The sequence below is a fragment of the Nelumbo nucifera genome, chromosome 4 (assembly GCF_055504915.1).
Source record: "Nelumbo nucifera cultivar China Antique chromosome 4, China Antique-T2T, whole genome shotgun sequence".
In the NCBI taxonomy this organism is placed as follows: domain Eukaryota; kingdom Viridiplantae; phylum Streptophyta; class Magnoliopsida; order Proteales; family Nelumbonaceae; genus Nelumbo; species Nelumbo nucifera.
Genome location: NC_142652.1, coordinates 67,391,816 through 67,414,139, shown reverse-complemented (window position 1 = coordinate 67,414,139; position 22,324 = coordinate 67,391,816). Strand labels below are relative to the sequence as shown.

Sequence of the window (22,324 nt, the reverse complement as noted above, 5' to 3'; positions counted from 1 at the left end):
TAAAAATCAATTTCAAACTTCTATTCAAATACTTAGAACTGACAATGGAAGAGAGTTTTTAAACTCTAATCTTGGCTCATATCTATCAACTGCGGGAATCATACACCAAAGTTCTTGTGTAGATGCCCCTCAGCAAAATGGGATAGCCGAGAGAAAGAATAGACACCTTCTGGACATTGCCAGGTCTCTGTTGTTTTCATCAAATGTTCCAAAACGTTTTGGGGGTGAGGCTATACTTACAGCAGCATATCTAATCAATCGACTTCCATCCAAAGTACTAGATTTTTCCACTCCAAATCAAGTATTTTTACAACACTTTCCTCAAAGTCGGCTGATTTCCTCTCTTTCGCTAAAAATATTTGGGTGTATTGTGCTTGTGCATATCCATCAACAACATCGAACCAAGCTCGACTCTCGATCCACCAAATGTATCTTTATAGGGTACTCTCCCAACCAAAAGGGTTACAAATGCTTTTGTCCTAACAACCAAAAGTTTTATCACACCATGGATGTCACATTTTTTGAAACCAAACCCTATTACCCCAAAACTGATATTCAGGGGGAGAGTTCTAGTCAAAGTCAACCACAAGAATATCAATTTTTCTTTGATAGCATAGATTACACACCAGAAACATCGAAAACACCTGAAACACCATCTCCAAGTGTCCAAATTGAACCTGAACCGGAAACACCTTCTCCAAGTGTCCAAATTGAACCTAAACCGAAGCCAACTGATTCTGAATTTCCCGAGATAATTGTCTATCACAGAAAAAGGGGAGAACCGAAGGAATCAGAGACTTTAGTAGATTCACAGATACTGCAAGCATCTAAAACTGAGGTAAAAATCCCTACATCTGGCTTATAGACTGTGGAGGAAAATTCTACAGATACTAGTTTAAGTGATCATGATAATTCCGATGAGAACCTACCCATTGCACTCAGGAAAGGGGTGAGAGAATGCAGAAGTAGGCCATTGTACCCTATTGGCAACTATGTGAATTATGAGGGACTATCTTCATCTTACCAAGCATTCACCAGCAAAATCAATTCTATCTCCATTCCTGATTCAATCCAAGAAGCCATGGCTATCCCAGAATGGAAGAAGGCAGTTAATGAAGAAGTTAATGCTCTAGTGAAGAATGGTACTTGGGAAATTACTGATTTGCCTCATGGAAAGAATGTGATTGGGTGCAAGTGGATCTTCACTGTAAAAACAAAGGCAGATGATAGTATTGAGAGATACAAGGCTCGGTTGGTAGCTAAGGGATTTACTCAATCCTATGGCATAGATTATGAGGAGACCTTTGCTCCGGTTGCAAAACTCAACACTATTCGGATACTTCTCTCTCTTGCAAGAAATTTGGATTGGCCCCTCCATCAACTAGATGTCAAGAATGTGTTCTTGAACGGGAATCTAGAAGAGGAGGTCTATATGGACATTCCCTAGGGACTACAGAAATCATCAAACATCAACAAAGTTTGTAGACTAAAGAAGTCACTTTATGGTCTCAAACAATCACCCCGAGCTTGGTTTGAGAGATTTACCAGAGTTATGAAGAGTAATGGGTATATACAGGGACAGTCTGATCATACAATGTTTTTCAAACATTCTTCAGAAGGACTGATTTCTGCGTTGATTGTCTATGTTGATGATATTGTTCTAACAGGGGATTATACTGAGAAGTTTCCAAGAGTCAAAGAATTTCTAACTAGAGAGCTTGAGATCAATGACCTAGGTAAACTCACATACTTCTTGGGAATGGAAGTGGCTAGGTCTAAGCGGGGCATTGCAGTTTCTCAAAGAAAGTATGTACTGGATCTTCTTAAAGGAACAGGTATGCTTGGGTGTAAACCTGCAGAGACACCTATGGAAACTTGGTTCAAATAAAGAAAGTGCTCCTGTAGATAAGGGAAGATATCAAAGGCTTGTAGGGAAGTCGACCTATCTCTCACATACTAGGCCTGACATAGCATTCTCAGTAAGTGTTGTTAGTCAGTTCATGAATAACTCTACTGAAGAACACATGACAGCGGTGTACAGAATCTTGAGATACTTGAAAATGACTCCAGGAAAGGGACTGTTATTCAGAAAAAAACTCAAGTAGGGAAGTGGAATTGTATTCTGATGCAGACTGGGCAGGCTCAATCACAGATAGACAATCCACTTCTGGATATTGTACCTATGTTTGGGGAAATTTGACAACATGGAGAAGTAAAAAGCAAGCTGTGGTGGCTAAGAGTAGTGCAGAAGCGGAATTTCGAGCTATGGCTCATGGTATTTGTGAAGGAATTTGGGTGAAAAGAGTATTATCCAAATTGAAGATACCTTCAGAGGGAACAATTCAGCTACTGTGTGATAGTCAATCTGCCATCAATATTGCTAAAAATCCAGTTCACCATGACCAAACCAAGCATGTGGAAATAGATCGGCATTTTATCAGAGAAAAGATAGAAGGGAAAGTAATCAAGCCTGTTTACATTCCTTCTAATCTTCAGACTGCCGATATCCTAACTAAAGCACTTCCAAGGGCGCATTTTGAAGATCTTAGTTGCAAGTTGGGTATGATAAATATTTACAACCCAGCTTGAGGGGGAGTGTTGGGATTCTTTGCTGCAAATTAGCTATAATTTAGGCTACAAATCAGGTGTAATTAGCTATATAATTGTTTCCTTATTTAGAATAGATTAGGCAAGATTTTCTCTTTTAAAATAGGAAACAAGTCCTAACATTTAGGACTTCAATTGTATATAAAGACATGTTCTGTTGGAATAAACAAATAGGTCATTCAAACCTAATTATTCACATATAGCTTGAAGATAAGGGAGTTGAAGAAAGCTACAGTTCTGGTGGAAGGCTTGGAGATAATCGAATGGCTGAAGGTTTTTTTGCAAGAAGCAGCAACAAAAGGAAATCAGACATACTGGAAGGAAAATAACACAAAGTCTGGCAGGAGATATGTGGTGGAAAGTAAACAGAATGCAAAAGGTTTATTCATATCTCTTTCATAGTTCTTTGACAAAGGAAGGAAACAAATGGTCTGCTTCCCTGCTGGAAAAAAATAGTCAAGGATGGCGAGGAGTGACTGAGATCTTGACTGGCATTTTAGATCGAAGGAACCAAGAAACAAAGAAGATAGTGGAAGCTGCAGAAGTAGTTGAGGGAGTATTGGTTGGGAACTCACCATCAATTGAGGGAGTGACTCTTAACCAGGACTTTCTAGCCATGGCAAACAGCAACAGCAATCCAATACTGAATGTAAATTTCAGCAAAAATCACTGGAACAATATGTTAGTGGTTGAAGCTAAAAATCAGATTAAGGATTGGAGGAAGATTGCAGACTTGTTGGTTAGTAAGTTGGGACTGAGGAAGACATTTATTTTAACCCCTTTTGACAGTACAAAGGCAGTGTTTGATCCTCTTCAAAACATGATGATGGAAGTTGAGGCTCTAAGCATTCAAGAGAACAAGGAGATCTGTACTTTGTAAGTTTGTAATAGATGGTTCCCTTCATCCAATTCGAAACCTTTTGCCATCAAAGATGGAGTGGTAGTCAGGGTGATTGGGTTGCCTTTCCACCTGTGGAAACATGATGTAGCAGTTTCCATTGCGTTGTTATGTGGAGCTCGTTTGGTGGGGGAGTTCTGGGAAGATTTGAGATCTGCTGCTTTGCTGTTAAATGGAGTCAAACCAGAGGAGATACCTAGGAAGATTACTCTTCAGGTTGAAGGACTGTCTTTACAGGTTTGGTTAGCTTCCTTAATTGAAGCTTCTCTGTGGTTAGAGGCCAGACAGGAAGAAGATGTATGGGTGGAAGAACAGGCGCTGCACGGCTGCTTACGATTGAGATTCAGAAGATGGAAATTTTCATTAAAATAGGCAAGCAAAACTTCGACTATCCAAAAGATATGGGCAGTGAGGAAGGTCAAATATGTAGGCTACAAGGCAAGGGACTGACAGGAAAAAAAAAAAGATCCTTTGCTGAAGTGTTAGTTTCTGGAGCCAAAAATTCAAACAAGCAACACCATTCATTTCCAAGAGGAAAAACCAGTCTGGCCAAGGATTTCGAACCGTTTATTAAGAGGATTGAGCCGTCGGGTCAAGCTGAAAGGGGTGGCTCTTTAAAAACTCACGTGACTGAACAGTTAAGTGGGGCTAGGCTTAACATTTCGTTTGGGCCTTCTCAAACAGGAAATTTTCTTACTGAACCAACTGTAGCTGGCCCATGTCTTAAGTTATCACATGAGTTTTTAAAACCACACGTGACTGAGGAAGGATTGATGCTAGACAAGTTTAATCATCTAGCATCGTCCTCATTGGGCTCTTCTAAGGCTTTGAAGAAGTCAAACCAGAGAACAGGTTCGCTACAATGGGTTCCTTTGAAAAATCTGTTGCAACTTTCCAAAGATCGTCACAATCCAAGGTCAGTTCGACAGCATGACCTTGACAACGTTGAAGTAGAGCTGTCATCTGAAGCTGAAAGTGATTCTGGTTCAGACACAGACAACACGATCAGTATATAGGAAGTGTAAATCTGCAAGATTCGAAGAACTTGTGGGAGGACGAAAGTTTAAACACTGCTATTCTATTCCCAGAGGAGGAAATATGTGTTTTGGAAGGATGTGGAAAAGGGGAGGAGCAAAATAAGGTGGAAGACAAGGCTGACAAGTTAAAGACTTCAACAACTGATGCGCCACACAAGGATGAGGGGAACTTAGCAGCAGCTTTAAAGGATGATCAGGGTACATCTATTCTTGCAAAAAAAAATCCTTTCCAGAAAACAGGCAGGTAAAGAGTTTCGGTTTGGAGGGGCAGGATTCTTCTCTGAAGGTTTACAAGAAAACACCCAGAAAAGAAAATGCACTAAAGCCTCCTTCGGATGTAGGAATTGATAAGGTTTTGATTGAACCAAGTTTACCCCAACAACCAAATCAAGCAGAGGGAAGGAACTCTGGTCAGAATTCTATTACTGATATCCCAACACAACGCGTTGACCTTTCCCCTCCTATCAGGCCAGGTATGTTTGTCCATTCAGGTTTTGTTAGTAGTCGGGGTTTTGTCCCTGAAACAGGTACCTTGGCATCGCAGTTGGAGAGAACAGCCGGAGATGAAGGAGAAGAAGTTGAAAGGGTGAGGTCAGAAACAGAGGAAGAAGTTTCATTGTTAGAAAAAAGAGAGGTGGAGGAAGTGGAGAGAATTTGGGAGTAAATCTGTGTTTTGTTGGAGGAATATAAACAGACAGAGGAGTTGTTGGAGGCAACGCCAAAAAAAACCAGAACCCCTAGGGTGTTGTGAGAAGAAAGGAAGAGGTAAATCAATGATGTTATGAAAAGAAACAATTAACAAAAGCAAAAAGAAAAAGAAAAGGTCCAAGGTGGAAAGACTAATTTCGGACATAGAAGAAGAATTTAGTGAAAGAGGGAGAGGAGGAAAGGATGGTGTGGAGGGTCTCATTCTACAACCGAGTTGATGAAGATCATTAGCTAGAATGTTAGGGGTCTAGGAAGTGTGAGAAAAAGGAGGGTGATAAAATATCTGTTAAAGAAGGAAAGGCCCGGCATTGTATTGATATAGGAAACCAAACTAGATGATCTAGATAAAAAATGGGTTAGAAGCGTGTGGAAAGCAAGAGGAGTGAGTTGGTGCTCAACTCCCTCCTAGGGAGCCTCTGGGGATGTGGTAGAACTATTAGAGGAGCTGATAGGTAATTTTTCTGTATCATTAAAGTCCAAGATGGTGGAGGATGGTATCATGTGGGTGTTAACCAATGTGTATGGGCCGAATAATTACAGAGAGTGGAATGAACTATGGGAAGAGCTCTATGGAATTCAAGGAGTATGGGAAGGCCCTTGGTGCTTGGGTGGAGATTTCAATGTAATAAGGTTTCTAAATGAGTCAAACAATCCCCAACAGTCTATCACAACTAGCATAAGGAGGTTCAATGAATTTATCAACAGTTGTAATCTGAAGGAGTTCCCTATGCTACAAGCTAACTTCACTTGGTCCAATTTCCAAGAGAATCCATCTTGTTCAAAACTGGATAGATTCCTTTTCAATGAAAGTTGGGAAGCACACTAGAGGGGTTTCGTGGCTAGAGTTACCTCAGATCATTGTCCCATAGAGCTAGGCCAAGAGACCTATGGGATTGGACCTAAACCCTTTAGGTTCGAGAATATGTGGTTGACACACCCGGACTTTGTGCATAAAATGAAGGAGTGGTGGAGAGAAGAGATTAGGGGAGTGAAGTGAAGTGGAAATGGGTTAGATTGCACAAGAAATTAAAGAGTCTGAAATCCAAAACAAAAGATTGGAACAAGGAGGAATTCGAGAAATTGGATGAGTTAAAAGCCAGATTGTCAGCCCAAATTGAGGATTTAGATTCAAAGGAACATCAAAGGACCATGAGTGCACAAGAAAGAGAACTGAGATGGAAGTTGATGAAAGATTTGGAAGAGGTTCAGTTGAGGGAGGAGATATCTTGGAGGCAAAAATCTAGGCATAAATGGATCAAAGAAGGGGATGGGAATACCAAGTTCTTTCACGCTATGGCAAATGAGAGAAGGAGAAAAAATTTTGTGGCCAAGATTGAGGTTGAAGGAGTAGAAATTGAGTCACAAGAAGAGATAGCCAACTGCTTTGCAACTCACTTCAAATCCATTTTGAGTAGGCCACTAGAGAAACGAGTGAGAGTGAAAAATCTAGATTGGCCAAGTCTATCAGCCGTTGAGGCGGATTGGTTGGGAAAAAAAACTTCAAAGAGGAAGAGATAAGACAAGTTGTTTCGCTATGGACAGGTCAAAGGCTCCTAGTCCAGATGGTTTTACCATGGCTTTCTATCAAGAGTGTTGGGACATTATCAAAGAAGATTTGTTTGAGGTGTTTAGGGAGTTTGAAAACAACCATGTGATTAGTCGCAGAGTTAATGCCACATTCTTAGTTCTCATCATGAAGAGATTAGATGCCAAACACTCTAAAGATTTCAGTCTGCTAAGTTTGGTGACTAGCATCTATAAGATTGTGGCAAAAGTGCTTTCTATAAGGATTAAAAAGGTCCTCCCATCTCCCATTACTCAAACCCAAGGAGCCTTTGTACAAGATAGGTAGATTATAGACCAGATCCTTATAGCAAATGAATGTGTGGAGGAAATGAGGAGATCAGGCAATCAAGGTTTTATTTGTAAGCTAGACATTGAGAAGGCCTACGACTAAGTGGATTGGGATTTTCTATTAGAAGTGCTAAGAAAATGTGGATTTGGGGATAAATGGTGCAGGTAGGTGAGTGGATGCATAACATCTTGCCAGTTTCCAGTTCTAGTTAATGGAGGGATCAAGGATTTCTTCCCAGCATGTAGAGGGCTTAGGCAAGGAGATCCTCTTTCACCCTTTTTATTCACACTTGTGATAGATGTGCTCAAAAGAATGATTTCTAAAGCAGATAGGGAAGGGCTAATAAGTGGTTGGAGGATAGGCGGGAATAATGTCCTAGTGACTCATCTTCGATTCGCTGATGATATCATCATTTTTTGTGAAGGGGGAGACTTAGGGAGAGTGAGGAAGCTAAAAGATCATATTAAATCCTTTGAGTCTACTTCAAACCAAACAATTAACTTTGAAAAAAGTTGTGGTGGGAATCAATTTGGAAGTTTGGGAGGTAGAGGCTATAGCAGGTTTTCTAGAGTGTTCCATGTCTAATTGGCCTTTAACCTACTTGGGTCTTCCGTTAGGAGCTAACCCAAAAGAAAGTCGGTTTTGGTATCCAATTGTGGATAAGTTTGAAAAGAGGTTGGCTTCTTGGAAAAAAAGTTACATTTCAATAGGGGGTAGAGTGACCTTGATTAGGGCGACACTTGCTAGTCTTCTGGTTTATTTTCTTTTAGTATTCAAGATACCCTCAAGGGAAGCCAAGAGGCTAGAAAAGGTGATGACGGATTTCTTGTGGGAGCCAGGAGAAGAGAATGATCATTTGATTAGGTGGGAGATAGTCAGCAGGAGTAAGGAAGAAGGGGGATTAGAATTGAGAAACCTAGTTCTTAAGAATGAAGCTCTACTAGGGAAGTGGCTTTGGAGATGGCCATTGGAGAGAGAGAGGTTGTGGCACAAGGTGGTGAATAGTATTCATGGCTGTTCGCAGAACGGTTGGGATGTCGGGGTATCTCGACGGGTGACTTTTGCAACACCCTGGAAGGCTATACACGGAATCCTTCCCCATTTTCTCAATCTGGTCAGGTATGATGTTAATTCTGGAAACAATGTTCTTTTTTGGGAAGACATTTGGGTAGGCAACCAACCTCTTAAAGATCTTTTTCCCTCTCTTTACTCTCCCTTTTATAGGGAAGAGTCGGTTTCCAGTTTTATTTCCTCCTCAACTTCTTTTGTGGTCCTAAACTAGGATTTTGGTTTCCGTAGAGGGTTACATGATGATGAAAGTGCTTGTGTTTCAGAACTGTTGTCTTCACTTGAATCTATTTGTTTAGATCCCCTCAAACCTGACACAAGAATTTGGACCCCTAACCCGAAAGGCTTTTTCACTTGCTCCTCTTTCTTCAAGTCCCTTTGCCTCCATTTCAGCACCCCAGAACTTCCCAGTTAAAGAATTCTGGACTACTCCCACTCCCCCAAAAATTGCTGCTTTTTGTTGGGAAGTTTATTATGGTAAGATTAATACCTTCGAAAACCTGCAAAAGAGGAGACCAAAATGATGTTTATCCCCTAATTGGTGTGTTTTTTGTAAATCTCAAAATGAGGATTGTCACCACTTACTGATCTCTTGCTCCTTTGCTATAGCTTTATGGAATTGGAGTTTTTTGTTGTTTGAGTGTATGTAGAATCTGCCATCTGATACTAGCTTGTTGTTTAGTCCATCTTTGAATGGCACACGAAGAGAGGGAGAATTATGTGGAAGGGCATAAGAGCAGCTTTGTTGTGGACATTTTGGGAAGAAAGGAACACCAGAATTTTTTGTGAAAAAGAAAGGAGCTTCTCAGAAGTTAAAGATGTACTCTAACAAGGGCAATTCAGTGGCTGAAAACTCTAAAGCTCTTTGATGCATACTCTTTTGATGACCCATGGAGAAGCTAGTTGGCAGTGGCTAATACTTCTACCAGGAAGGACAGACATGTGGTTAAATGGATGCCATCATGGGAGGAGTTTATTAACCTGAACTTTGATAGAAGTAGCCGAGGAAATCCAGGACCTTCAGGCATAGGAGGAGTGCTGAGAAACAAAGACAGCAGCATTATATTTTTGAACTCAGGTCCTGAGGATGTGAGAGACTCTTTAAGGGCCGAATTACTTGTTGTTGTACAAGGAATCCAGCTTGCATATCAGCTAGGCATAGAGCATCTGATTATTGAAGGGGATTCCCAGGTGATAGTGGGTTGGCTGAAGGATCCGGACACTGTGATCTGGGGTTTTAGAGATCTTCTCAAAAAGGTTAAATGGATAACAAGGAATATGACAATCAGAGTTCAGTGGGTAGGCAGATCAGCAAACTCAATGGCTAATTCACTTGCAAAACAGGGGGTTCTTCGGGCTACTTTATTTTGGGCTTCTGTGTAATTTCTTTTGTACTTGTAATTCTATAACTAGTTTTAAAAGAAAGGTCGCATCTCGTGCCTTTCCATGGGTTGCATGTAACTCTTATTGGCTAGTTTAATAAAATCTTACTCATTTATCAAAAAAAAAAAAAAGTTTAGTGGCTGGAACCAACTTAGAATATGCTGATTGAGAGCAATGGCAGATTTGTTGGGATGTGAGAAAGGAAATTGGCCCCTGTGTTATTTAGGATTACCGCTTGGTGGCAACCCTAGGTTAATTAGTTTTTGAAAACCAATAGTGGAAAGGTTTGAGAAAAGGCTAGCAAGATAGAAAAGGAATTAAAATTCATTGAGAGGGAAAATTACATCAATCAAGCCCACCCTAGCAAATCTCCAGCGCACTACATGTCAATTTTTAGGAAGCCCCAAGTTGTGGTAAGAAGAGTTGAAAGATCATGAGAGACTTTCTTTGGGATCCTGGGGAAGGGAAGAAAGATCATTTCGTTTAGATGGGACAAGGTGATGCAACCGAAGGCTAAAGGGGAAACTGAGTATCGGAAATGTTAAGTTGAAGAATTCGACTTTGTTAAGTAAATGGCTTTGGAAATTCCCTAAAGAAAATGAGAAGTTTTGGACTAGAGTAATTTCAAGTATCCATGCTGCTTGCAGAAAGCTACTCTGGCTGCTCCCTGAAGGCCATCCATGGCATTCCTCTCGTGTTCCTCACTAACATAAGGTATGACTTGGCTTTGGGCCAAAGAAGTAGGTTTTGGGAGGATATATGGACCGGGGATGCCCCCCTATCTGAGGTTTTTCCTTCTCTCTTTGATCTCTCTTGTTTCAAAGGAAAACCTATTTGTGATTTTATCAGCCCATCCTCCTCCCATTCAGGCCTGAGTTGGAATCTGAGCGTTACTAGAAATCTGAGAGAATCTGAAATTTCTAGTGTCTCTACTGAATTTTTTTTTTTTTTGAGAAAAAGTAAGGTAATTGTATTAATGAGTATAACTGTAAAACATAACAACCTTCGGTCCACAAAAACTCCATGTACAGCCAGCAACTATACAAAAAGTCAACAAAAACTGGTCTCTCCAAAATACATACAAGAGACCTCCAACTAAATCAAGAAAACAAAAAATCCATATTAAAATATTGATGGTGGGGAATATGCTTAAAAGAGTCCTTGGCTGACAGCCAGGAATGTAAAGTAGCCAATGCCCGAACCACCAAAAATCCTACTATTTCTTTCTTTCCACAGGACCCAGCACACTAAATGAGAGATCGTACACCATAACACCTTACCCCTGTTACTTAAGCCCATCAACTTCCAAGAGAAAAGCAGTTCGGCTAAAGACTTGGGGTAGCACCACCTAACATTTAGCAGGGAGTAGAAATGACAGAACAGCAGATGGGCAACCTCACAATGAATAAATAAGTGATCCACAGATTTGTCTTCTCCATTACACATCACACAACTTGTGGGGGGCAACACCAGTCCCCTCCTGATTAACTGCTCCTTGGAGAGACATTTACTATGCACTGCAGTCCAGACCAAGAAGGAGACTTTAATAGGAATGTGAGGAAGCCAAATCTCTTTTCAAGGAAAAGCCTGAGCTGAACCAGCATTCAGATTTGAATAAAAAGACATCACTGAGAAAATCCCATCCTTAGTCCATTTCCAAATTCTGGAATCTTGCTGATTTGGGTTCAGATGATAGTCCTGAAACGCTCGTAACAGCTCTAACAGATCAGAGAATTCCCAATCATTGAGATGCCTCCTAAACTTTGGACACCAGAATCCTGTATTTCCCCGCCACTCAAACTGATCTGCCACCATCACATCCCTGTCTTCTGCTATCAGGAATAGCGACGGGACACTCTCCATTAGGGAGGCACCATTGCACCAGGTGTCTTGCCAGAAACTAATCCTATTGCCATCCCCTAATTTTAGCCTAATCCCTTGGATAAAATGAGGATAAACCTTCTCAATTCCTTTCCAAACTGAGCAACCAGCAGACGAGGGTGCAGGTCCAGGGTCCCATCCATAGTTTCTAGTTCCAAACTCTTCCGCAATTATCTGCCTCCAGAGAGCTTGGGGGTTAGAATTAAAGAGCCACAACCATCTACCTAGGAGAGCAGTATTTACCTTCCTAAAGTTTCTCACTCCTAAACCCCCTGCCATGACAGGTTTGCATATGGATTCCCACTTAACCTGATGGATCTTTTGTTCACCATCCTTCCCACACCATAGGAACTTCCTTTCTAACTTTTCCATCCTTTCAGCCACCTGTGTTGGGATTGGAAACAGAGATAAAAAGTGAATAGGTAGATTTTCTAGGACACTTTTCAACAGAGTGATCTTAGCTCCCTTGGACAAATACCTGGACTTCCAACCCCCCTACTTCATCTCTGTCCTTTCAATCACCGGGTCCCAAATAGACTTGGAGTGACATTTTGCTCCAACTGGAAGACCCAGGAACCTGAAAGGGAGTTTTCCCACTTTACACCCAAGCTCCGCAGCAAGATCCTGGATGTTGTTGACCTCCCCAACTGGAATAATTTCACTTTTCTGGAAATTTACCCATAATCCAGGGATCACCTCGAACCATATCAGAATCATCCGAAGATTACTTAACTGCTCCTTTTCTGCCTAAACAAAGAATAAAGTATCATCTGCATACTGTAGTAAAGGGACCACAGTTCCTTCCTCTGCCACTCTAAAACCTTCCACACAGCCTTCAGCCGCAACTCTTTTAGTTAATCTAGCTAAAGCCTCCACCACACAGATAAACAGCAAGGGAGAGAGGGGGTCTCCCTGTCGAAGACCCCTCGAACTTCTAAACAAACCAGAAGATGGCCCATTCACAAGTATAGAAAACTTAGCAGTAGATATCATACTCTGACCCAATTCCTCCATTTCTGGCCAAAGTTCATTTTCTGCAGCACCAAGTCAAGAAACTTCCAGTTTACATGATCGTATGCCTTTTCTAAATCAAATTTGCATACCACCCCATTGCTGCCACTCCTTAACTTCGAGTCTACCAGTTCATTAGCAATAAGAACACCTTCTAATAATAGTCAACTGGGCAAGAAAGCCCCCTGCACCCCTGAAATGATCTCAGGAAGTACCTTCCTCGTTCTATTAGCAAGGGTTTTCGCCAGAATTCAGTGTCTCTACTGAATTCAGTGGACATGGGGGTGGTGGTTCAGATTCAAGAGTGAAGGCCCTTAAGTATTCAGGGGTTTTTTTCTTGCAAATCCTTTCTGAATTCTCTTGTAGCCACCTCCCCCTCTCCTTCTTTCCCTGTTAAGGAGATCTGGTATCAGCCCATCCCTCCAAAAGTTGGTGCTTTTTTAAGAGTAAGAATAAAATGTTATTAAAACAGAATCAAGGTACAATTAGATCAGGTGTCTAGGTGACACCCCGAGCAAAATACAACATTACAATTTTGAATTTCTAACACTTCTCAGAAGTTATCAGCAAAATCTGAAAATCCGATATATTCAAATTCTGGTAAAGTGATGACCCAGCTTGTGACAAGTTTGCCCACTAAAGCCACAACCTCTTCAGTCCTTTCTTTTCCTTCAAACAGCCTCCTATTTCTTTCCCCCCACAACAACCAACAAACTGCAAAGAGGATACAGCAACTGACAATCTTAGCTCTCAAACTTCCTCTAAACTTCAGCCATGAAGAGAAAATCTCTGTTGAAGTAGATGGATGGAATATAGGCATCCCAAAAAGAAAACAGAAGAAACTCCAGATGCAGTTTGCTAGGTGGCATCAGTAGAATAAGGGGTCTACAGTTTCCTCATCTGATTTAAACATGTAGCAGTAGTTTTCCAAACAAAACCCCCTACTTTTCAGATGATCTATTGTGAGGATGCTGTCCATTGCAGCCAGCCACGCAAAGGCTTCAATTCTTGGAGGAATTGGGTTGCCCCAAATTCCGTGCACCTGATCATTTGTTACACTATCTTCAATGAGTTTCAGATAGAAAGACTTCACCGTAAATCTTCCATCCCTACCCTCCTTCCACCATAGGCCATCTGCACAATCAATGGACACCCAAATCTGCTCCAGCCTTTCCAGCAGTAGAACACATTCCTCCAACTCTTGGTATCTTAAGGGTCTTCTAAACTTAGGACTCCAAACCATCTTGTCGCCACTTTACTTCCAGTGATTTAAAAGGCACACCTCAGGCGCGCCTAGGCGCACAGGCGAGGCGCATTTTGGGGTATGCGCCTCACCCAGGTCCAAGGCGCACCCCTTTCAAAAAGCACACGACTGATGCGCCTTGTGCCTCAGCCCAGTCATGCACCTTTTCAAAATTTTGCGCTTTTTGCATTTTTTTGAGTCTAACGGCTAGTTCAAACCCTAACATAGACTTGTCCGGGCTTGCCTCGAGGGGCACAGTACAAAGGCGACTCATAGAATCAAGAATGCAATATATTTTACATCGTATTAGATACTTGAAGCAATGCAATTAAGGAAAAAAAGAGATTGTGGGTTTTACATGCTTGAAAATGCTTTATATGTTTGCTTTTATTTTTAAATTTTCATTTGAATACACTTTACATGTTATGTTTATGTATTTTAATTTTAGATAATTGGTTTTTTAAAACATTTGTTGTAAAATTTATGTTTATATCTTTTATTAGCATTATGTTTAATATCTTTTGAATTTTTGCATTTTTAAAAATTTTTTGGCATTTTTTTCAAGTTTCCTGACTTTTTTTATTTTTTAGCTTTTTTTGTAGTTTTGCGCCTTTCTTAAAAAGGCGCGCGCCTTGCCGCCTCAGGCGCAAATTGGCCCTTGCGCCTTGCGCTTTTAAAACACTGCTTACTTCATAGCATTGGGCTATAGAGACCTGATGTTCTGTCAGTCTGTATAACATTGGGCATATCTCACAAAATTTCCCAACCCCACTCCAATCATCCTCTCAAAATCTCACGTTGGGAAGTGTTTCATGGCACCAATAACACCTTTGATTTTCTTAAGAGGAAAAGACCAAATTGGTGCTTGTCCCCAAGTTGGTGCTTCTTATGTAAGTTATATGGTGAGATTGCCTTTCATCTTTTAATTTCCTATCCTTTTGCTAACTCTATTTGGGAGTGGTTTGAATCTCTTTTTGACTGTAGATGGGTTCCCCCTGATAATCTGGAAGTATTTTTAGCTCTCACATTTTCAGGTGCTCCAAAAGAAGAGGGATAATGGGGAGATGCACTAGAGCAATAGTGGTCTGGACAAATTGGAAAGAAAGGAACCGAAGAATCTTTGAAGACAAGGAGTAAGGAAGCTTTAACTGAGGTTATAACCTTAAAGGAGGACTAGTTTGGGCTTCGAGAACCCCCTATTTGGTAATGTTGTTCATTCATTCATCTTAATAAAATATCTTCTTAAAAAGCAATAAAAACTATAAAATCATTATCTTTTATGTGAGAACTAAGAATTTAAGACCTAAAGTTGACTTGTTTGGGCTTGCCTCGAGGGGTGTCGGAGTGGTACAAAGGCGGCTTGTAGAATCAGGAATGTAATATGTTTTACATCACATTAGCTATTTGAAGTAATGCAATTGAGAAAAAAGAAAAAAAAGAGATTGTGGGTTTTATATCCTTGAAAATGTTTTATATACTTGATTTTATTTTTAAATTCTCATTTGAATATGCTTTACATGTTATATTTATGTATTCTAATATTAGATAATAGGTTTTTTAAAAGATTTATTTTAAAATTTAAGTTTATATTTTTATTAATATTACGTTTAATAATTTTTTGATTTTTTAAATTTTTGGCTTTTTTATTTTTTTTATTTTTTGTGCCTTGCTTGAAAAGGCGTGCGCCTCACCTTGCGCCTTGCTCTTTTATAACACTGGGTGGCACATTGGGTGAAAACCTTAAAGCTTTATGCTGACTTTAAGGTAGAAGATTTCTTCAGCTCATGGGGAATAATTGCTGGCTCTTTCTCTAGAAAACAAATAGTACATGAGGTCTGGTCTCCTCAATGTGCTTGGTGGAAGAAACAGAACTTTGATAGTAATTGTATGGGAAACCCTGGCCTTTCGGGTATTGGTGGGGTCACAAGGGAAGAAGATGGAAACATTCTAGCCATGTATTCAGGTCCTGTTCAGCATGGAGATTTGATGAGATCAGAACTGATGGCAGCAGTGTATGGAGTAATATGGAAGCTAAGGAATGAGTTCAGGCACTTCAAGCAGATATCGAAAGACATAATGATCCAAATAAAGTGGGTTAGGAGATCCACAAACAGTATGGCTGATGGTTTAGCAAAACAAGGAATTCAGAGACAACCCATGCTCTGGGCTGTTTTGTAAATAGTAGGATAGTTCTTCATGGGTTTCTTGTTTCTGCCCACAACTCCTTGTTGTATATGTTCTTTTTAATCTAATGAATCAAATTTTGTGTTGCTGATAAAAGAATTGAAAAAAAAAAAAAAAAGCTCTTAGCTCTTTATGGACTTGGATTTGCAAGAGAAAGGGAGTGGAAATGATCAATTGTTGGACACTGTCAAGTCACGATTAATCAGTTTCTATTGAAGATTGAAGGACCTTGGTGTTTTAATACGTAAAACCAGAGAAGCTTTGTCATTATCTACCAATCTGAACTAGTAGGATATCTGGGTTTGATAATAGCTTCAAAGATAGCCTAGCTAGATAAGGAGTCAACAAGAGTGTAACGGATTGAGGGAAGCTGGGTTCATGAGTATCATTTGTAATTTTTTTCATTCAAAACAGTTAGCCTTCATTAAAACAACAGTTAAAACATACAATGTCAACCACTCAAAGCATGAGTGTTGACCCCATATTTTATTTCAAGGTTTACAACACAGCCCAAAAGATATTCTCCTTAAGGGTCCCCTGCTTTTCCAAAGTATCAGCCAAACCATTGGCTGACCTCCTTATCCATTTGAAAAGTACGCCAGCTTCCCTTGCTAAGCAAAAATTCTCCCTCATTTGCTGTCTAAAAGTCCAAATCCCCAAGATTTGTTGTATGCGGCCATCCTATTAACAATTTAGAGTCTCCCTCCACCTCAAAATTGTGAAGCCCCATTGCTTCGTCAGCCTCAGACCTTGAAATAAGGCCATAACCTCAGCTCTTAATGGATCACCCACAACTATTGGGACAGAGTATAGTGCAATCAGCCTGTCCTCCCTGTCTCTGAATGCTCCCTCAACTCCAGAGGGATCCAGGTTGCCCAGAGAACTCCCATAAAAATTCGTCATTTGTAATTTATTTGCTAGTTGATCAACTAATGTTTTGTCAGCCTATGGCTGTTGAGTTCCTGAGTTATGGATCACCCACAACTATTGGGACCGAGCATAGTGCAAATCAACCTGCCCTCCCTGTCTCTGAATGCTCCCCCAACTCCAAAGGGATTCAGGTTGCCCAGAGAAGTCCCATAAAAATTCATCATTTGTAATTTATTTGCTAGTTTATCAACTAATGTTTTGTCAGCCTATGGCTGTTGAGGTCCTGAGTTACCTACATAACTCTCTGGAGAGTAGGATATCAGCATATTCTCCTTCTACAATGCAATAAAATAATTGCTAACGATTAAAAAGACAACAATGAAAGGTTTGCACAAACTTACTCAGTTTTGACTAAAGAGAACATACAAACTCAAATAAAGGAACTCTGCACATGAACATCCCATTTTGCATTTAGAATCCCAATCTTAACAATGTAGCAACCTCCAGAAACCCATATCCAGATAAAAAAACAATCCAGGTTAATCAAATTAAGCAAAAAATTGTGAGCATTTAAAATCTTATTTATTTTACCCCAGTCAGGATATTTCAGCCAACATTGGCAAGTCTGCAAAGCCCAGTCAGAGACTAAAAAGGATACAAGAAAGCAAATGAGGAAGTAACACAAGCCACAAGAGCAGATTTCTGTATAAAAAGCTAAATAACTCAAAGGTTCCATATGTCTTCAGAAGTTCAGATTGCAAACTTGTCAAACACAAGAACTTCAAGTGAAAAACCAAACTTTAAAGTCCAATGAAAATCCTAGAAGTTGTCACATTCCAATCACAATGCATTTGAGTAAAAGTAACTTCAACAGCTGACTCAAATATGTTGTATATTCCAAGCATCCAGTTTTCTGGAATAATAAATTGTTGTAATGTACTACAGATGAAAATTGAGTATCGAAGAAGCAAGCTTTAGGAAAGAGGAGGGAAACCTTCACTGTCCGCTTACTGAACTTCTCAATATCCTCCTTGTCTCCAGTCTGCATTATTAAACAAAAAAAAGTAAAAACATTAAAAAAACATAGAAATTTTATACGACACGGATACTTCTACATACTGAACACCCATGTCAGGTGCGATACAGACCCCATAAGAAACAGGATATTGCACAGGCAGCCCTACCATATACTGATATACTTTATAGCATTGTTTATGAGTGCATGTACTTCATAGCATTAACACAACTGAAAGACATAAAATGCACCATGTTGAGTCTTAACAGATCTATTACTAAAGAAATCTGTACATGTTGTACATGCAATTAAATTTGGAAAGATACGACTATATGAGTATTGAGAAACTTAACCTACAAAGTCCCAGGAGAGAGAGAGAGAGAGAGAAATAGAAGCAACATTATATGTTATACTCATACAAATGTTGTGGGGTATCTAACCCCTAACTAACATGATTGATGAAAGGGAAGTTGGTTTTTGATTTAGAATATCAGTCTATTTGAACTTTCCACCATCAAGCATGGAGGACAGACAGACATGGAACCATGATCCTGAAGAAATATAGTTCAATCTCTTCTCAATCCCTTGTTGAGAAATAATAAAGCACCTTCCCAATCAATTTCCACGAGAAGTTATTTCTCCCAACAAATAGATTTTCTTTTCCAAGTGGATGGAAATTCTAATAAAATTTTGATCATGTAATCGTTCCTAACTCCACATCACAAGTCTACAAGCAGAATGTAGAGAGACTGGGCCGAATGGGCCCTAGCCCATTAGTGTCTTTCTTATTAGTTCTTTCATGTTATGTTTTCTTATTGAGCCTTTTCTTTATGGGCCTTTAGTTCATTTTATGTTTTTCTAAGTTTACTGCTGATGTGGACGCCTACTTAAGGGCCTCCTTGTAATTTATGTAAGTTAAGTATGTTTTATAAAAGATAAGAGTAGGGAAAAGATGAGACATTCGAACTCCTTTCTTTCTCCCTTCTTCTGGATGTCTCCTTCTTCTTCTCTGATTTCTTTTACTTTATTCTGAAATATTCTACTGATTTTATTAGTTTTGAATCACATCTCAGAATATGGAAACTTGCACAAACCAAGCCTAAGCTTGATTTTTAGCTCATTCGTCTAAGCAAATGGAGCCAGGTTTGGGCGGTTTTGGCTCAGCTAAATCTTGGCTAACGTAGATAATATAATATATATATATACGATGTATAATAAAAATATTGCATAGAATAGATATAAATGTTATAACTTTTGTTAATTCTATTTTCTTTTAATGTCTAATTTTTAAGGCCTCAAAACATGAGCTCTAAATTTGGGCTGCAATGGTCCCAGTATCAAAATATTACCTAAAATAGTCAAACCTGAGCTCAAGTATTAGTTCACAAACCTGAGCAGAGCTGGGCAAGGCTCAGCACAGCTCATCCCAACTCAACTTGTTTACACCCCTAGGCACCATTAGTTTCAAACCTATTGTTTATATCCTTCAAAAGTCAATGCAGATTTCTTTTTAAATTATTATCATCTCCTATATGTTGGAGTATACAAAAAAAAGGACAAAAGAGAACATTTTTAAGACAAAGCTAACAGAATCAAAGATTTTTCATTTAGTTTCAAACCTATTGTTTATATTCTTGTAATTTATGTAACTTAAGTATGTTTTATAAAATATAAGAGTAGGGGAAAGAGGAGACATTCGAACTCCTCCTTTCTTTCTCCTTTCTTCTCCAATCTTCCTCCTTCTTCTTGCAGTCTCCTTCTTCTTCTCTGATTTCTTTTACTTTGTTCAGAAATATTCTACTGATTTTATTAGTTTTGAATCACATCTTGGTTCTCTCTTCCCTTTCCTTTTTTTTCTTTTTTTTCCCATACATCTTTTTTTCTAATTGAAAGGTGTATGGAGAGATAAATTGCTGATTATTCAGAGATCTTGTTTGCTTAGTTGGTAGAGGGTTTGGAGAGTTAGAATCTGGCTGAAGATTGCCAAGAAAGTGGGACTACAATTTTTTTTCCCAAAACCCTAGCCAACTAGAGAATTTCCAATTACGAGTTGGAGAGGCTGTTTGGATGTGGCGCTCAAAGCTTGGAGGGTTCTTTTTTATCTCCAAAAGTGGGCGGCTGCAAATGGAAGTCGTTTGGATAGCTCTGGTATGAGCGGCTACCTCTTCTCTCTTTCTCCCCGGAAGCCAAGTACGGTGAAACCCTAGTTTTGGGGCTTTTGAGTGCTCGACTGACCTTAGTTAGGTTTATAAAGGTTAAAAACATTGTTTTTTTTATTTTCGTTTGATTGATGGAGCAATCTAGAAGTGAGGTGAAGCAAATCCCGATGTCGGGGGTTGGTCACGAAGATTCCTTTTTTACAGGAATGACTACAATTAAACTTGATGGAACAAATTACCTTGCGTGAGCACAATCCATTAACATCCATGTCTGTAGTAAAGGTAAACTAGGGTTTCTAATGGGTAGTAAGGCGAAGTCGGATGAGTCTGACCCTACATATGAGAAATGGATGCAAGATAACTACACAGTTATTGGGTGGTTGGTAAATTCTATGCAGCCCCATATAGGTCAACACTATCTGTGGATGACTTCAACCAAGGAGATTTGGGATATTGTGACAGAAACATATTCTCAGAAATTAAATGTTGCAAAGGCCTACAAACTAAAGAGTGGTGTGAAAAATTTAAGACAGGGGGAGAAGAGTGTGGCTGTCTATTATTCGATGTTGAAGTCATTATGGCAAGAGATAGATGTTATGGAAGCATTTGTATGGGAAAGCACCAAAGATGCAGAAACTTTCAGAAAATTTGTTGAAAAAAACAAGGTTCTTAGGGTCCTTACAGGACTCAATCTTGAATTTGATATTACAAGGCAGGATATCCTGGCCAAGAATGAAGTGTCACTTGCTTAGGCATACTCTATGGTGAGCAGTGAAGAGAGCATGTGACAAGTACAACAACAGATCCCACCTCCTCCAGAACATTTTGCACGTGCTGGAATAAAACCAAAGGGGCTAAATGAAAAAAAGGAGGTGATATGTGAATATTGCAAGAAGCCGAAACATACTAAGGATTCTTGTTGGAAGTTTCATCCAGATCTTCTTCCTAAGAGGTTTCGAAACAACAACAACTTTAAGAAGGGTGGTCAGTCTAGAAAGCCCGAGAATGCAAATGTTGCTACAGTATCTGAATGTGAAGAAAAATCTGCATGGAACAGCTGGCAGCAGTGAAGGCAGGATTTGAGAGATATGGGAAGTTGATAAACCACTTGGAGTCTACTATTGCATCTTCCTCCTCAGGCACCCCCTCTAAATCTGCTTTTGCCCATTCAAGCATTCGTACTTCTACAAATCATGCTACAACCTCAGGTAGTCGTAGAATTCCTTGGATCATAGATTCTAGTGGGTAGAGAGAAGATTTCTCTTGCCGATGTGCCATTTGCTCCCATCTCTGGCAAGGGGAATATTAAAGCCTTTGACTCACTTGTATTATCCTCTGTCCTTCATGTTCCCAAACTTAGCACTAACCTTTTATCTGTTAGTAGTTTAACAAAATCAATGAACTGCAACATAACCTTCTTTCCTACTTATTGTGTTTTTCAGGACCTGAAGTCTCAGAGGACAATTGGGAGTGGCCATGAGGCCAATGGGATATACTTGTTGGATGTCTCTAATCAAAGTCCTAGGTTACCTGGTGGAGTAGCTTTGGAGTCTGTTTTATCAGAGTCAGTTAATAGAGTCTTGATATGTCATTTCGGATTTGGTCATTTGTCTTTTTCAGCTGAGTCCTTTGTTTCTAGAAATGTTTAATGGAATATCCCTATCGAGTCTTCATTGTGAGTCATGTGAACTTGCAAAACATTGTAGACAATCTTTTTCAATGAGAAATAAAAAATATGTTTTTCCTTTCCATATTGTGCACTCTGATGTGTGGGGTCCATATCATTTACTTGCTATGGGGGGTTACAAATATTTCATTCTTTTCATTGATGATTTCTCTTGTTACACCTGGATTTACCTTATGAAATTCCAGGATGAAGTACCAAATATTATACAAAAATTTCATGAGCTTATACTTACCCAATTTAACACTCGGATCAAAATATTCCAATTTGATAATGCAAATGAATATTTTGAGAAGAGTCTTTCCTCATATTTTGATACCTTCGGAGTTACTCATCAGAGTTCCTGTTCCTACACTCCTCAACAAAATGGAGTGGCGGAAAAGAAGAACAGACACGTGGTTGAGGTTGCGAGGAGCCTCTTTTTTGCTTCCCATGTTCCTATTAAGTTTTGGGGTGATGCTGTCCTTACAGCTACATACTTGATAAACTGAATGCCTTCTCGGGTTCTAGGGTTTAAAACTCCCTTTAGCTTGCTTTGGATGCACTTGCTATGTTCATGTTCACAGTCATCAAAGACATGAGTTTGAGCCTAAAGCACACAAGTGTGTCTTTTTGGGATATGCCTCCACACAGAAGGGGTACTGCTGTTTTGATCCAGTTTGTGGCACTCGCTTTGTTTCTAGAGATGTCACATTTGCAGAGCCAGTCCATTTCTTTGGTA

General features: G+C 39.6%; 1 protein-coding gene across 4 annotated transcripts in view; it reads right to left on the bottom strand.

Moving 5' to 3' along the window:
* LOC104585594 (5'-3' exonuclease family protein) overlaps nt 1-22,324 on the bottom strand; it is a 76,065-nt gene that overhangs the window by 38,868 nt on the left and 14,873 nt on the right. For all 4 annotated transcript variants that reach the window (XM_010242529.3, XM_010242531.3, XM_019200522.2 and 1 more), the window contains one exon: nt 17,740-17,787. In XM_010242529.3, coding sequence (XP_010240831.1) covers nt 17,740-17,787 — 48 coding nt within the window. The remainder of the gene's footprint in view (nt 1-17,739; nt 17,788-22,324) is intronic.